Below are 17089 nucleotides of genomic sequence, written 5' to 3'. Positions count from 1 at the left end.
TATTATTGACTTACAAATAAAGTAAACATACCACTCAATGCCTTTTTTAAGCTCATTATGAATATAATAGTAATTTTTATTGGAAATGAATTTTAACCCTACCTCTATATATACCAATTCAGGGTAGCCAATATATTTGCACACTTGGGGGGTGGGGGTACAGTTTAAACTTACCTCTCATTTGCATCAAAAATAAATTTTACCCCCTATATGCAAATATATACCCTGAATTGATATATATAGGGCATAGGTACCAAAGATTTGACAGTTTTTGTTAAAAAAAAACAGTTTTTCTACTCCAGAAGTCTTAATTTAAAGACTTTTGGTTTGAAAAAGGTTTCAGTATGTAGGAAAAACATCTAGGAATCTAACTGTTTGATGAGAAGTTTGAAGTTTTATCTGAAAAGGGTACAAAACTCCAATTTTCCAAAATTGGACAACAGATGGCACTCCAAGTCATGGCTCAGCAGAGTTATTCTGTTTTGAAGAAATTTTTTTACAGGGCTTCTGAAATTGCACTGTTGCATCATTGGTACCTTTACCCTAGGAGTGGGGGGTAAAATTCATTCCCAACAAAAATGATTATTATATTTGTAATGAGCATAAAAAAAGGCAGCAAGTGGTATGTTTACTTTATTTGTAAGTCAATAGAATGAACTGCTGAAAATTTATCAATATTTCAATTAACTTTACCACCCCCATTCCTCTAATGGCAGTTTATAGCTTAGGCTAATTAGGGCCTATATGCATTTTGCCAACTTACTCTTTTATATGAATAGATTCAACAGCAAAGAAGCAATATTAACAAAATCCAGAAATGAAAAAACACATGAGAAATATATAATTTGAGCTATATATTTACATAGCCTATAAAGGGGCTTGGTGGTAAAGTGAAAAAGTTGTTTTTGGAATTCCTTTTGAGTGGGCCATATTGTAGACTAGTACCTTTATTTCACTAGCAGAGGCCTAAAAAGTAGAATTTTATTGTGAGAAGTTACGCTATGCTTCCATTTGGTAGGCTAGGCTATTGTACAAACACAATGAAAAGAACCAACCAATGAAAATACTAGAAACCCAAATTCCCAACATGGCAATGAAAGCAGTCTTGTATTTCTGACAAGAAGCGCGGTAAAGCCAAACACGATTAGGAATGGCAAACCTACCAAATTCACCATAAACTATATGTTATAAATAGACTCGTGCTGAGGATTTTAAATAGTTTTAAGAAACGAAAATCATATTAGTAGATGCCAGTGGCATCATGTCACCATGGGATTATCAAAAGACACTAGCTGAAGCCGAAACAGTTTTTCTTGGGCTTTCATGTGTTGATTTGCTTTCCATATTAATTTAGCGTAAGTACTTGACATTGTATTCTGCCCAAGTGTCCTTTAAGAATACAATATAAATAAAGGCGAATTTGGAATAAGCACTTCATTGTAATGAACTTTAAGTAAGGAACATCATGTTTCGATAGTAGCCGAAACTCTAAAAGTGGTTTTTTGATAGAAATAATTTTAGCCAATGAATTACATGAAACCCATTAATCTGATAATTGCGCAAAATAATTTGCGTCTCTGAAAAATCTTCACAATTAAAAAAAAATAAGAAGCATCCTTTAATAGAAGTGCCGTCTTGATGTAAATTTCAGCATCTTTTCCACGTATTAACCCTTTCAGTCCCGAATTTTAATAAAGTTGGTAGGATTTTTTTTAATAGTCATTTCTGAGAGAGAAAAATGCGCTCTTTCTAGTGGTGTAACTTGCATCTTTGCATCACCGCTTGGTGGTGCATAAAAAATATGTCCTCATATGTTTCCCGGTGTAGATCAAAGTTCTTGCTACACTGGCCTTGAACTCCAATAGGCCAAGCTCTTTCAGTCCAGCGTCTAAATCGTGCTTTTCCATCCCTGCCTTTTGTGCCTTACGATACAGAATCCACGCATTTACAACTGCAACGTCAACGAAGTTCCAAAAGACCTTCGTGTAGTATTTTTTCCCTCTCCGGTTATGGCGGTACAAAGCAATGAAATAGTCCATGAGATCGACACCTCCCATTGATTTGTTTTATTCTTGAATGGCATATGGACGCCTCACTGGTACTTGCATTTGGTCTTTCTTTGACCACCTTTTGACTTCATCTTGAGGTTCGACACCAGCGTAGGTGGAAATGGTGTGGACGATCTTGTTATCAAACCAGCGCAAAATTGTGACATTGTTATTTGTGACGACAGAACTTGCTCCACGACCCTCAATCTTCAACTCTCTTTCTGGCTTCAGCTTGGAAGTTGCTTCTGCGATTCGATTCTGTCTGACTTTCCCAACGAGATGAATCTGATTTCCAGCGAGATACTCAGCTAGCGAAACTGAGGTGAAGAAGTTATCAGCATAGATTTTATAACCTCTTCCAGTCAATTTCTGGGAAAGACGAGCAGCGACATCACCACCAACGCCTAATCCAAACGTTTCTTTCCCTACCGCAGCTCCTTCATACATTTCGAACTCGTGGATGTATCCTGAAGAACTTGCTCGAGCCCAACATTTGAAACCCCAAGGTTTGGGTTTGGATTTGATGTACTGCTTCATTTGGGAGCGACCTTTGAAGGGTATCATCATTTCGTTTATGCTAAGGTGTTCTTCGAGAGGACCATTTTGTAAGAATGTACTCTTCAAAACGTCAAGAACCGGTCTTACTTTGAAAAATTTATCATTTTCCCCACTCTGCGCTTCATTGAAATGAAGGTATTTGGAAATTTCGTCAAAACGATTGCGAGACATTGAATCAGCAACAATCGGAATCCGCATTGCTTCGTCAGATTTCCAGTACCACTTCAGGCGCGGGTATTTGAGGTAAGTGATTACTAGGTTTATCCCCAGGAAGAGCTTCATTTCATGTACAGAAATGCTGAAACTGCTACCTTGTGAAACAGCATAGCGGGTAGATTCGAAAGCAATTTTCTCGATCAGGGCATCTGGGAACAGTCTGAGGAAAAACTCTACTGGCTCCTTCAGCAATAGAATTTCTGGCAGCAATTCATCACGGTCTGCTTGGAAGGTCGGTCGCGCTCCTGCTAATGGATGGTCAGCAGCTCTCCAAACACCCTTTCGCTTGCTTCCATTGTTAGAACTTACAGCTTGGGTCTCAGAAATATGAGCACTTGCAGATCCATAAATAACATCCTCAATAACAGCAGCGACTGTATCGCTTTCACTTGCACCGTTGCATTCACAGCCGAGTTCCGTTTCTTGATCGCCAAGCAGCTCGTAGAAGGTTTCCGCATTTCCTGGAAAGTCAGATGGATCCCATGTGGGATCGCTGTCATCTTCTTCGCTTGAAAGATTAGTAACATCGAGATCGTCAAAGACAACAAGGCAATCTGCAGCACTGAGTTTTTTTCGTCTTTCCATTCCTGAAAGAAACACTAAGCCGATTATTCACAGATTTTGGATTTCCGAGATGATGCGATCCCATGGATACGATTGTACTTGTTTTTCCGGTCTTACTGAGCATGGAACTCTGAATTTCCCATTGTCCACAAACGAGGACATGTGCTTATCGAATACTTTGGTGCCCTCTAGCAACAGAGATCGTAAAAACAACAAGAGACCCCTAGATGTCCCTTTGACATTCACTACTACAGTGTCATGGGTCCAACTACCCTTGTTTCCCAGCGTCCACAAACGGGGACAAAACGCAATGGCGATGTGCTGATAACCCAGAGTTGCAAAGATGATGTAACAGTTGTCTAAGGAAAGTTTAATGACATAATTTTCTACAGCGAAAATCCCAGACTTCCAAATCCAGCCCTTATCAGAGTAAAAAAATTTATAAAAGGAAGAAATCTTACCTTTCTGATGTTTGACCTACCTGAGACTTTCTATCGGGCTAGAACGCATAGCTTACCTTAGATGGCGATACTGTGTACAGGTGAAATACTTGAAAGACACTTCTCTAACAGATGACATGTCAGTGATTTCATTATATTTTCACTGGGTTCTGGGATGACAGATTAAAGATTTGTCCTCAATTGTTGTCAGTGGGAACGAAAGGGCTAAGAACCCTTTAATGAAGGCTTAAAGAAAACCTTGACAGAATCCTTTCGTCGTTTAAGGATTTCGTCGAAATCCTCTGTGTCTGTACATAGCACTAGGCGGCAAAAGAGATCATAAGACAGAAAAATGGCAGTCTCTGCTTTTTGTGTCGCAAATCAAAATTCTTAACAAAATACTACACAAAAGCCGCTTCGGCCAAAACAGACAAATATACGTTCGAACAAAATTCTGAGATAGCCAATCGACTTCGTAAACCTACATGATTTTCTTTTTTCGTCTTAAAGGTTATACTGCTACGTAACATTATATGCATATCCCTGAATGTATGCATAGTTTAAACAAATTGAATTGTTCATGCATAGAACATGTATGAAGTATTACTACTGTTATATACTATTGATTTTAAGGATTCTTTCTGAAAAAGATTTACTCGAAGAAAAGTAAAGAGCCATAGTAAAACTAAGACGAGTCTACTATAGTCTATTAATTATCTCAATTTTTGTAATAGTTATTGAAAATTATTAAAATATTGTTTATTTACTATTATTCAATTATTAATACTGTAATACATATTAATTATTGAAAACTATGTGTATTTCAATCTTTATGGGTAAATTTTTCAAAAGCAGAATAATTCAAACTTAAAACGACCAGAAAATATCATCAACTTACTATATTTTAAACCCAAAACAAACAGAAATTAAAATAAAAGGTTACATCAAACATGGATATATTAGAATAGATACTGATATAGATGAGTAAATTAATCATGAACACTCTTGTCAAACTTAAAACGAAAACGACTTCTGGTCAAACTTAAAACGAATTCTGCTTTAATTTTTCAAAACATCAAAATAAAAATTAAGTCGCTACAATATACAAGATGACTGGAAGGAACTAACGAAAATAAACTGGACTTTTAATATATCGTGGCTGCTGCGTGCACACTTAGTATAGTGGATTTCTATTGAAAATGACTTTTTACATGCCTCCGATGCAGTTTTGTATGCCGCGTCGCCTGGTGGCAAACAAAAAAACTCTATCTCTAATACTATCATGACAAAAAAAGAAAAACACAGCTCGTAATAACTTTGGTAACTTTATTCTGTAAATACAAGTTGTGTGCAGATAGACTTCGTAACTCTTTATTTATACAAGGTGTGCGTTTGTTCCTATCTGGCTGCATCATTTTATACGTGATGTGCTTTTGGTAAAGTCTTCTCCTTAGCTTTTAATACGAGTTGTGCAGGTAATCTATTCATATAGTTTCATCAGCATCATCATTGTTTATAAGAAGATATTTTGATTTTACAATGAATAAGAGAGGATCTTTGCTTTATCAGAGGCAACGCTGTAGCGTTGCCTATAGTTAAGGCCATACGGCTCCAATGTTTTATTATTATTATTTTTTCCCCACAGGCCCTTCATACAGAAGGGGTCATCGTAGAAACTTCAAAGGGGGCTCATTCGATTGAAAATCGAGAGCTCTAGTGCCTTTTTAATAGTTAAAAATGATTGGAGGGCAACTAGCCCCCCCCGCCCATCATTCTGCCAAACACCTGAGGGTTGCCCTCCAATCTTAAAACTCTTGCCCTGAGGGTTGTGAGGGAGTGTCCTCCTCAAAAATATATTTTCTATGTGGAAGTCAACTACGCTAAACAAGAAGGCTATCTCAAAACTTTTATTGGCTGTTTTTGGGGGAATGATGGGCGTGGGGGGGGGCGCTAGTTACCCTCCAGTCTTTTTTGACTATTAAAAAAGGGCACTAGAACTCTCAATTTCCAAATCGAATGAGCCCCTTTTGAAGTTTCTACGACAACTAGCCACCCCCTAGCCACCCCCCCCCCCATGCCCATCATTTCCCCAAACACATCCAATCAAGATTTTGAGATAGCCATTTTGTTCAAACGTAGTTGATATCCAGATAGAAAATATGTTTTTGAGGAGGATAATCCCCCACAACCCTCAGGGCAAGGGTTTTAAGTTATGCCCTGGGGGCATATAATGTTTTTATAGCAGGCGTTGTCGTAGAAACTTCAAAAAAGGCTCATTCGATTAGAAATTCAAATGTCATTTTTTTTATTATTAAGCCTAGTTACCCACTGTACATTTTGAAGCAAGACCCGTTATTGGATTTCTTCGTTTTACGTGTGCTGACTGGAATGCCCAACATATGCATTCAGATTTTACGTTTATACTATTCGACCGAAAAATAAAAAATAAAATATACTGAAAATGAGTAGAAAAAAGAATACGATGATGTTGAAAAGAAATAAATATTATGTTTTTATTACAGAATTTACATCCAGAATTAATTGATGTAGATGTAGAGTAGATCTTTACAGCCACCCCCACCCCTTCCTTTGAACTAATTATGTATATGCCTTAATATCAATGAGAGTTAGAATGTTTTGGTATTAACAAACACCTAGTAGGCATCTGCCCTCCTCCCTAACAAAAGAATCAGAAGAACCAAAAAATCATTTGTAGCCTATACCGTGTGTCTTAACCTTTCTCGATTTCGCTGAGTTCACATATAAGTAAAACCAATAAATCGGATCCAAACTGGATGTAAGATAAGATTTTGTCACTGAAACGCTCTTTTTTTCATATTTTAAACGAAATTCTTGAGTAAATACCAAAAATCACTGTATTGTTTTTACATTCAAATCGTAATCAAATCCGCCGTAACTTAGTCCAAAGAAATCAATAAGAATAAAAAATCAGAATTTAGGAAAATGAAGCCAAAATAGTGAAAATTTTTAGTTTATTTAGCAGTAACACAGGCCTTTAAACTCCCCCTCCACCAGAAGTCTGCCACCAGCGGCGCCAAAATTCCCCCGTAAAATAGCCCATGGTAAAATCCCCCAATTTTCCTTTCATTAAAACAGCCTAGACCAGAAATACTCACGAGAATCAAGAGGTATTAAATAGCAACCCCCCCCACACCCTTCCTTTGAACTAATTCTGTTTATACCTGAAGGCCCAATGAGGGTTAGAATGTTTTGGTACTAACACACACCTATTAGGCATCTGCTCTCCTCCCTAATAAGGAAACAAACTGAGAATGTAAGGCAGTGGCGGATCCAGGGGAGGGGAGAGGGGGGGAGCCCCCCCTCACGTAGTCTAAAATAATATAATTTACCTAATTAACGCAAGAGTGCGTTACTTAAACTTGCTCCTAACGCAAGTTTATTGGATCAACCTATTTTGCCCCCCCCCCCCAAAAAAAAACCAACAAATCCTGGATCCACCCCTGGTGTAAGGCCACTATATCTTTTAATTTGTAATTCAACGAACCCCGTTCCAAAGTTTATGCGACCACCTCTTCCACATAAAGTGCCCCTGGAAAAATAAATAAGTATTAATTTATTGAACCCTTGTGGCTCTTTACTTAGGTAACGCTATAGCATTGCTTCTGACCTAAAAAGTTGAGTAGAAATTTCAGCTTCCATTTTTATGAATATCCAAAATTATCAGAGGGGAATATGTTTTGGGGAGCTTATTCTACGGCTGGGTAATTTCTGCTGGGTGGACTTTACCGTGAGGGAATTATCAGCAAGAAAAGAAAATGTCCTTGGAGGGAGGAGGAATTTCCCAGGGGGTAAGTTTTCCAAATGTGAATTATTCAGGGAGGGGACGACTAAACCCATTCGATAATATTTTAAATTTTACATATGAAAGTAACGGGAATAAAGAATCAACGGAATTGTCAGAGATAGCACTTCAGGTTCCTTTAGACGATTATTTTCGTGTCTTTTGAAAAAACACATTTTCAAAAGACAGATTATTTTCATTTGTATTCATCTCTCTAGTTCTGGAAATTAGGTCTTTGAGGATGACAACTCCCCCAAAGCCCTCAGGGCAAGGGTTGTAATTTAAGGATTCTTCCAACCCTTCATAGTATTTCTTATGGAAGGGATGCTCGTATAAACTTTAGAGAGGTCTCATTTGATTGGAAATTGAAAGTTCTTGTTCACTTTTTAAGAGCCAAAAGAGATTGGAGGGCAACTAGGCCCCCCTAACGTAGTCTAAAGTAATGTAATTTAATTAAATAATGCAAGATTACGTTAATTAAACTTGCTCCTAACGCAAGTTTATCGGATCAACCTATTTTGCACCCCCCGGTAAAAAAATCCTGAATCTGCTCCTGGTGTAAGGGCACTATAAATTTTAATTTGTAATTCAATGAACCCTGTTCCAAATTTTATGCGACCACCTCCTCCACATAAAGTGCCCCTGGAAAAATAAATGTTTATTTATTTTATGAATATCCGAAATTATCTGAGGGGAATATGTTTGGGGGAGCATATTCCACGGCTGGGAAATTTCTGCTGGGTGGAATTTAACGCGGGGGAATTATCAGCAGGAAAAGAAAATGTTCTTGGCGGGGGAGGAGTAAGTTTTCCAAATGTGAATTATTCAGGGAGGGGACGACTAAACCCATTCGATAATATTCTAAATTTTACATCTGAAAGTAACGGGAATAAAGAATCAACGGAAATGTCAGAGATCCTTTCAGGTTCCTTCAGGTTGCACTTCAGGTTCCTTTAGACGATTATTTTCGTGTCTTTTGAAAAAAGACATTTTCAAAAGACAGATTATTTTCATTTGTATTACTTTTTCTGTGGCTGCTCAATTATGCATGTGAGGGGGAAGACTCCCATCCCCAAAACGATAATGTTCTTACTGTATCAACAAATGGAATGATACAGAATGAATTCAATCCATTCATTGTTGCGTGAAAAAATCAGGTTTGATTTTTCAGAGGCATGTAATTAAGCTGTCTATAGCAAAGGCCATAAGGCTTCAATGTTTTATTGTTATTAATTTTAAAAAAATCTTACATAAAAATAAGTTCTCTAAGAAGACTAAAGAGCCATATTGAACTAAGGACCAGCAGAAATTAATTCCTATTATATAGTTAAAACTCAAAAAGACCAGAAATTACTGTTAAAGAATAAACAAAACCCTGAACGAACAGCAATTAAAATTAACTATCTTACAAACATAAAGATATTCGGTGCAAACATAAATAAATGAATAAATCTTACATAGCTTCAATTTTTTTTATTATTTTCCCCCCAGAGCTGCTTTATATGCAAGGATTAAAAATACTATTTTGTTAAAAATAGTTGAAAGGTTAAGTAACAAAACTCTGGCATCGACAAAAACCCCCAGGGCCCGGGGGCAGGAAGGGATTCTCATTTGATTGGAAATTGGAAGTTCTAGTCCAGCTCTTAAGAGTCAAAATTGATCGAAGGGCAAATAATCCACCCCACGCCCTTTTTCCCCACTCCTTCCTTTGAACTAATTCTGTTTATACCTGAAGGCCCAATAAGAGTTAAAGAATGTTTTGGTATTAACTCACACCTATTAGGCATCTGCTCTCCTCCCTAACAAGGAAATAAACAGAGAGTGTAAGGCAGTGGCGGATCCAGGGGAGGGGTGAGGGGGCGCCCCCCCAACGTAGTCTAAAGTAATATAATTTACTTAATTAACGCAAGATTGCGTTAATAAAACTTGCTATTTTTTCAATCCATTCATTGTTGTCAATCGCTGTCCACAAGTTATGCAAGCTGTCTATTGTTCGTATATAAGGTTTTTATCAAAGAGGTAATCGTATAGACTTTCAAAAAAGCCTCATTCGATTTCAATTGTAAGTTTTAGATCCGTTTTTTAAAGTCAAGAATAATCGGACAGTAAGCAATCCCCCCATGCCATAAAAACTTGAAACTTTTTGCAATAAAACACGAACAAAAATTAATTAAAAAAACTTTCCGAAAAATAAGTTTTTCAAAGAAAATTAAAGGAAATTTTAAACTTAAGCTCAGAAGATACAAATACCTGTTAAAATTAAAACTCAAAACGACCAGAAATTACTATTAAGGAATAATTGAAACCCAAAATGAACAGAAATTAAATAAACAATCATAGCGAAAAACACACAACAAGTAATAAAATCAATGAATAAATAGATCTTAAAGCGAGTAATGCTTAAATTGAATATGAAAATCAAGCTTAAAACGAAAAAAAATAGTTTGCTATTAAAGTATAATTGAAACTTGAACCGAACAGAAATTAAATAAACAATCAATGTGAACAAACATACAATATATATATATTAGTGTAAATGAATAAATAAATCTTAAAACAAGTGAAATTTAAATTGAATATGCAAATCAAGTTTGAATCGAATTAAAATAACTACAAACAAGAGTTTGGGTATCGCCTCACTGGAGAAGCCTAAAACCTACTGCATCATTGGCGCTTTACTGAAAACGAATTATATTACAAATGTTTTCTTTTGTACTTAATATTGAAGATAAATATTAAGATTACAGTAAAATTTCGAACTGATGAGCTTTCAGCAATTAATATCATTATGCATAATACATTCAGTTTAATTTGTGGTAAAGCTTTCTAATTTAGTTAATTATGAATTGAGTAAAAATATATTAAGAAGCAAGAACAAAGTTTCAAAATACCACTTTTTATTAAGATAAAGATATAAATCGTAGAATGTGTAAGCTTGGAGGGAACTTGCTCAATAACCAATTTCCTGGCTAAATACGTCAATGTACCGGAAGGACGTAGTTAGTTTTTCATATATATACCCAGATTTTTGATACTGAAGTCAGACTGTTTTACTTGCAGGGCGAACCTCTGCCCGTTTATTATCTTGTTAGAAATACCTTGGGATCTTGTCGGATCACTGTAAGTGTCTGTATCTTATTATATATTATTGTAGTTTCTGAGACTTGTGGTCTACTTGGGACAGCCAGTCCCAGTAGAATATCTATATCTGTAATTATTATATGTACGTGGAATAAAAGTATTGTGTTTTAAACAACCTCTCTAAGATCTACCTTTAACCGCTCGAACCAACCCATTTGGTACGCCTCATTAGTTTGGTCACAGCCTAAGTCACGCTACCAAAGATTAAGTACCTTAGGGCCAGAGTTTATCTCCCCTATAAAGGGAAAATAAAGGCATCTACGACTAAAACACCCCAATACCACAAAATACACATCACGACAAATTTATTAGTTCTTTCCAAGATTAGTCAAGACAAATATAGTTTAACTACAAACAAAATTTGGATACTGCCTGCTTCTTTAACCGTAAAAACCTAAAGCCTTCTGCATCATTGGCGCTTCACTGAAAATGAATTACTCGTATATTACAAATTTATTCTTTTCCAGTTCTTACAGCATTGAAAATGAAAATAAAAATTACAGTGAAAAAAAAAAATCTTGAACTGATGGATCTTTCAACAATTAATATCATTATGTATCTAATATTGATTTTGATTTTGTTTATGGTTTCCAAGACTGTTCAAGACTCACATAGTTTTTCATAAGGCGCCAATGACGCAGTAGGTTTTAAGCTTCTGCAGTGAGTCGATACCCAAACTCTTGTTTGTAGTTATTTTTATTCGATTCAGACTTGATTTGCATATTCAATTTAAGTTTCACTTGTTTTAAGATTCATTCATTCATTAAATTAATATATATTGTATGTTTGTTTGCATTGATTGTTTATTTAATTTCTGTTCGTTTTAAGTTTAATTTATACTTTAATAGCAAACTACTTTTTTTTCGTTTTAAACTTGATTTTTATATTCAGTCTAATCATTAGTCACTTTAAGATCTATTTATTCATTGATATTATTACTTGTTGCGTGTTTTTTGCTATGATTGTTTATTTAATTTCTGTTCGTTTTGGGTTTCATTTATTCTTTAATAGTAATTTCTGGTCGTTTTGAGTTTGAATTTTAACAGGTATTTGTTTCTCCTGAGCTTAATTTTAAAATGGCCTTTACTTTTATTTGAAAAAATTATTTTTCGGAAAGTATTTTTAATTAATGGCGAAAAAATGATGATAACTGAACTTAAGAAGAAAAAAAGGCTTGATAATAGATTTACAAGTTAAGAAAAGCTCTCACTGAATTGCTGATTTCACTACAATTTCTTGAAAACCAGTATGGATACTTACTAATGGTAAGTTCACACAAATGGGAAAACGAATAGGGAAAACGATAAGGAAGAACGAAAAAGTGTTCAAACGCTCAATCCCTTATGGAAGGAAGTAAATATTTCAAATTCTGAAAGCATGAGTGACTCGGTCTCAGAAACTTTAGCCTTGGCAGCATTTTCGGTTGCTGTAGTCACTTCCGTTGGCCAGACTCTCAGGAATCAGTTAGGTAACAAAAGAAATCAGGTTGTACCTGATTTCGGTTTTGAGACGGAGAAAGGTGAACATAATTAAGGACTGCAGAGTACTCCAGCAGAATGGCAGAATGGGTTGCAAACTCTCCATTAAAAACATTTCCAGTTCTGGAACAATATAAAGAGTCTGTACCCCTCGGGCCTTTAATCAGATTTGCAAGTGACAGAGCCAGCCCTCAAACAGTAGAGGTCAGGGAAGAAGGAAGCGAGAGTGAGGTTACAGCAGATGAATCTTTGGACTTTTCTGAGCTAGCATCCATTCTTCCAGATAGCAGATTACAGAGCGCTTCACGTACAGAAGTGTGTATTAATCTTTTGCTGCCAGAGCAAACTGATGAACCTTTTAATGAAGCAGAGTTAGTAAATACTGAACTGAGCGGACAGTCCGTTTTATTTACCGATCTGAATTCAAGAAATGAACAGGAATATCAAATGAATCAAGACAAAAGTGTTGCTGGAGAATCTCCTCTGGCTGAATCAGCGGATATAAGTGGTGCTATTTTATCAGCAAATATACCTGCTTACGAAAGTGGAAACGCATCAGTCCACGACAGAAGTCTGGGAGTTATTCCAGAAAACAATTTGGACGCAGAAACAGAAAGCTCGGTGATAAATAGTATTGCATCATCTAGAAATAGCAGGAACAAAGACAGGTCACAGCCAGGGAAAAACTGATTGAAAAACTATGATGCAAGATGCTAAGGAAAGGAATACGAAGGAAGAAAAGTACAGAATAGGAAATATGGTGAGTGGAAAGCTACTTAAGATTTAAAACCCCGAAGGGAAATTTGGTCCTTAATGCAAACATTGTAATGTCGATGCTAAGAAGGTCAGAGTTTTTGAATATTCAATCATTCCTGAAAGTGAGAAGCAGAGTTTGTTTAGTAGCTTTTGAAAAAAATATCCTGGAAACAAAAGAAGGTCTACATAGCTACACTTATCACTTACAAAGATTGTGAGAGACTCAAGCAGGCTGATCTTGGCCCTTCTAGGAGAAAAGGAACCCTGAAATATAATTTGAAAACTTCGGAAGGGATGCTAAGAGTTTGCAAGCAAATGTTTTTGAGTGCGTTTGGCATTGGCGAATGGCAAGTGAAGATGATATTGTTAGCTATGAATTTTTTAAACAACTATTGAAAGAGAAAGACATTGGGATTTTCAAGCTAAAATAGGACCAGTGTGACAGATGCATAGCATTTAAATTGAAGAATCTTGTCGAAGAGGAGTATTCTAAGCACATAAGAAGCTAGCATAAGTAGCTAGAAAGAAGAAGCAAGGATTGAGAAATACAGTGACAAGAACAAAGCTGAAGGGAGTTCAGGGGTGCTTTTGGTGACAACTCATGACCTTGAGTCTACGTTGCTTTATTCGAACATAAAAGCGTCGTCTCTCTACTACAGACGGAAGCTCGTTGCATATAGCTGGACTTCTTACGATCTTGTCAGGTTTGACGCATTGAATATAGTATGGGATGAGACTGAAGGGCAGTTGAATGCATCGGAATTTGTTTCGTGTGTTATTGACAGGTTGGAAGACCTGTTACGGTCATACCCAAGTGCTGAGAGAATTATTATGTGGATCGATGGATGTTCATATCTGAATAGGAACAGAATTCTTTCTAATACACTTGTCCATTTCACTTCTATACATGGAGTGACAGTAATACATAAGTATCTGGGAAACGGGCACACTCAAATGGAGTGTGAAAGTGTCCACCAGAGGATTGAAACCCGATGCAAAGATAGAGACATTTACATTCCAAGTATGTATACATCTGAGAACAAGAATGCAAGGCACAATCCTTACCCTAATCAAGTAAAACAGGTGAATCATACTTTTTTCAAGGACAGCACAGGATTGAAGCATTATGATTATAGACCTGGATGTAAAAAAGGGGACTCGACTATCAACATGATCGTCGCTTATAAATACAGTCCCGATAAATCTGTTTGTTACAAGCTCAGACACACGGACAAATGGATAATTCTGCCAAAACGGGCTGTGAAAGAACCGAAACTTCGAATACGTCCACTTCACGAAGGAACCCTTAGCTGTGATACCTGTAAGGTAAACGACCTCATGGGGCTGCTGGATGTGTTACCAAGAGATACTTATGCTTTCAACAAGAGTATCAAAGTTAAGTGATGCACTATGACTGTAAACCATTTTTGTTTTCTTAAAATAGCAGAATGGTTTTGTTTTAATTAGAAATAGCTGATTTTAAATCTATTGCCTATAGCCTACGATGTTATTATACCTGACACACTTCGTAAAAATTTCTCTTTACCGCGTTGAACTTGTGCACACCACGTATATTTTGCATTTTCGAAGAAAGTCGATTATCACACCTCGTATAGAGGAAATACGATCCGCGCACACCTCATATGAGCTGTTTATACCACTTCAAATTACTTATGACTTACTGACTTAAGGCTCCTGCTGGTGTTCCAGCGTAGAGAGAGATGTGACTCTTTGCCTCCATTCCGAACGGTCGTGGGCAAGCGTGACTGCTTCTCGGAGATCAATACCGATCATGGAGAAGTACTGGGTAAGGCTGCCCCTCAATATGAACAGAGGTCTTCCACAGGGCGCTTCCAGCCATGTTGAGGGGGATAAAAATTGAAAAGTATGCTGGTGGGTGCTTCTTCTGGCATGCGAATTAAGTGGCCAAACCCCCGTAGAGTTCTTATGGCAAACTGACGAGATTTGGGGGTCTGATCCGTTAGAGTCAGCAGTCGGGCGTTTGAGACGAAGTTGTACCATTTGATCTTTTCGATTCGTCTTAGGAAGTTTGTTTGGGCCACATCTATGGCATCACGAACAGAAGCAGCTGCCGGCAAGTTTCAGCACCGTAGAGAAGGACTTGCGTTACGGTCGTGTATTAGATCCGCATTTTTGTTTGGGCTTTGACCTAATGTTGGGCTTTGACCACAAGGAATGGCATAATCGAGCCATGATAGACGCAGCTTTCGCGATGCGCGACTGGACTTCCATTTCAATTGAGGCGTTATCCGAGAAGACAGATATAAGGTAAGTAAAAGACTTGATAACTTCGATAGTGTGCCCTACTACGCTGAATGATGGTGAGTTGGCGGAATTTCCTGCCGGGTCGATGATCATTATTTTGTTTTCTGCCAGCCAATATGTAGTCCCACTTTCAGGGCTTCTTCCGACAGCGTATTGAGAGCTGCTTGGAGTTCAGCTGCAGAAGTGTATATCAGGACAATATCATCTGTGAAATTACAATCGGCTAGGACTCTATCGCCATATTTCAATCTGAATTGGAGCCGATTCGTGGTTCAATCCATGACTTAATGAATCACCCCGTTGAAAAGTTCAGGAGCAGCAACACAGCCTTGCCTTACACCAGTATCTTTCTCGAATAGTGGGCTTTGGCGACCATTAACCTGGACGGAGCTTTTTGTACCAGTGTAGAGCACCATGAACAGGCGCCAATATTTATCAAGGAGTCCCGTCGGTTTTAGTATCAGCCAAAGGGACTCACGGTCGATCGAGTCGAAAGCTGTTTTAAAGTCAACAACTGCAATATATGCTGTCCGCTGGAACTCGCAGGCTTTCTCGATGACCTGTCGAATAGTGTATATCTGCTCGGTCGTGGATCTGTTGGGCATGAAACATGCTTGCTGAATCCGGCGGCACTTAAAAAATGAACTGGATACTCTTATTATGCAACGTCACGGTGAATAGTTTGCCAGGTACTGACAGGAGGGTGATTCTTCTGTAATTCGAGCAATCGCTACGGCTACCTTTCCACTTCTATAGAGGAAAGATTATCTCTTCCTTCCATTCTTCAGGTATCAATTTGGTTTACCAGACGAGGGAGACCAGCATGTGCAGCCAAAGCAGTATTACCAGTCCTCCGAACTTTAACAGTGACGATGATCCCGCAGATTCCTGGAGTTGCCTTATTGCTCTTCATTCTCCGCAGGGCATTTTGTATCTGTTCTACTTATGGAGGATCAGGCTCTAGTAGATTTTTATATGTTGTTTGCTGAGTGGATGTAGTTAGATTGGGGTCAACGACAATTTGGCGTTTAATAGCCTTGCGAAGTGCTCCCTCCATCGATCAAGTTGCGCATTTGCATCTTCTAGCATTTCGCCAGAGACGGTTTTAACTGCGCCAATCTTTGGTGGTTTCCCATCGCTAGGATCTCTGACAAGTACAAAAGCGACATGACGTCACCTTTTCGTGCCATATCTTCTAGCTCTTCAGCTTTTTTATCAACAAATTGTTGTTTATCACGGTGAATAATATTGTTTCTAATCCCGTTTAGCCGTCTTTAGGAGGGCATATCTCCGGCCAACCGCGCTTTCCGGTGCTGTTTAATGATTTGCAGTCCTTCTTGCGATAGCCAGGGCTTCTTTGAATACATCATACGACTGACGGTATTAGTGGCAAACCTCTAGTACATCCTTTTTATAAGTCTACCAGGACGTGTCCGGGTGAACAAGTGTATCCAGGCATTTAAACCTATTCTGAATTTCAACTGAGTACTTTTAGTGGAATGTCTCCATTTTTAGTTTCTGGGTGTCTAATTTTGGCTGGCGCCATTCTGAAGGCTGCTTTAAGATACAGGTAGAAGCTCGCAGCAAGTAATTGATGGTCTGTATTCCCTATTGAAGCACCACGATATGTTCTACAATCCATTAGTGATGAGCACCATCTTCGGTTGACTATGATATAGTCAATCTTCTTCCGCGTTCGCCCATTGTTGCTATACCATGTTGGCTTATAGATGTCTTTCCTGTGCAACAGGGTGTTGGCAATGACAAATTCTTGCATAG

General features: G+C 37.6%; 2 protein-coding genes across 2 annotated transcripts in view; both read right to left on the bottom strand.

Moving 5' to 3' along the window:
- Nadk2 (NAD kinase 2, mitochondrial) overlaps positions 1-1207 on the bottom strand; it is a 51167-nt gene extending 49960 nt beyond the window's left edge. The window contains exon 1 of the mRNA XM_089102073.1: positions 1164-1207. The gene's annotated coding sequence lies outside the window, so the exon portion shown is untranslated. The remainder of the gene's footprint in view (positions 1-1163) is intronic.
- A 14387-nt stretch (positions 1208-15594) lies between these two features.
- LOC148942775 (uncharacterized) lies at positions 15595-15915 on the bottom strand. The gene has a single exon (XM_089102351.1). The coding sequence runs from the start codon at positions 15913-15915 to the stop codon at positions 15595-15597; it is 321 nt and encodes a 106-aa protein (XP_088958477.1).
- Positions 15916-17089: the final 1174 nt, after the last annotated feature.

Source organism: Artemia sp. Qi Xiang Cuo, chromosome 16, assembly GCF_049724085.1.
Source record: "Artemia sp. Qi Xiang Cuo chromosome 16, ASM4972408v1, whole genome shotgun sequence".
NCBI classification, from domain to species: Eukaryota; Metazoa; Arthropoda; class Branchiopoda; order Anostraca; family Artemiidae; genus Artemia; species Artemia sp. Qi Xiang Cuo.
Note: the sequence above shows the minus strand (reverse complement) of the source record. Positions and strands in the feature narration are given on the sequence as shown.

Excerpts from the sequence above, each read along its gene's own strand:
- LOC148942775 (XM_089102351.1), bottom strand. The coding sequence starts at position 15,915 with ATGCCCAACAGATCCACGACCGAGCAGATATACACTATTCGACAGGTC.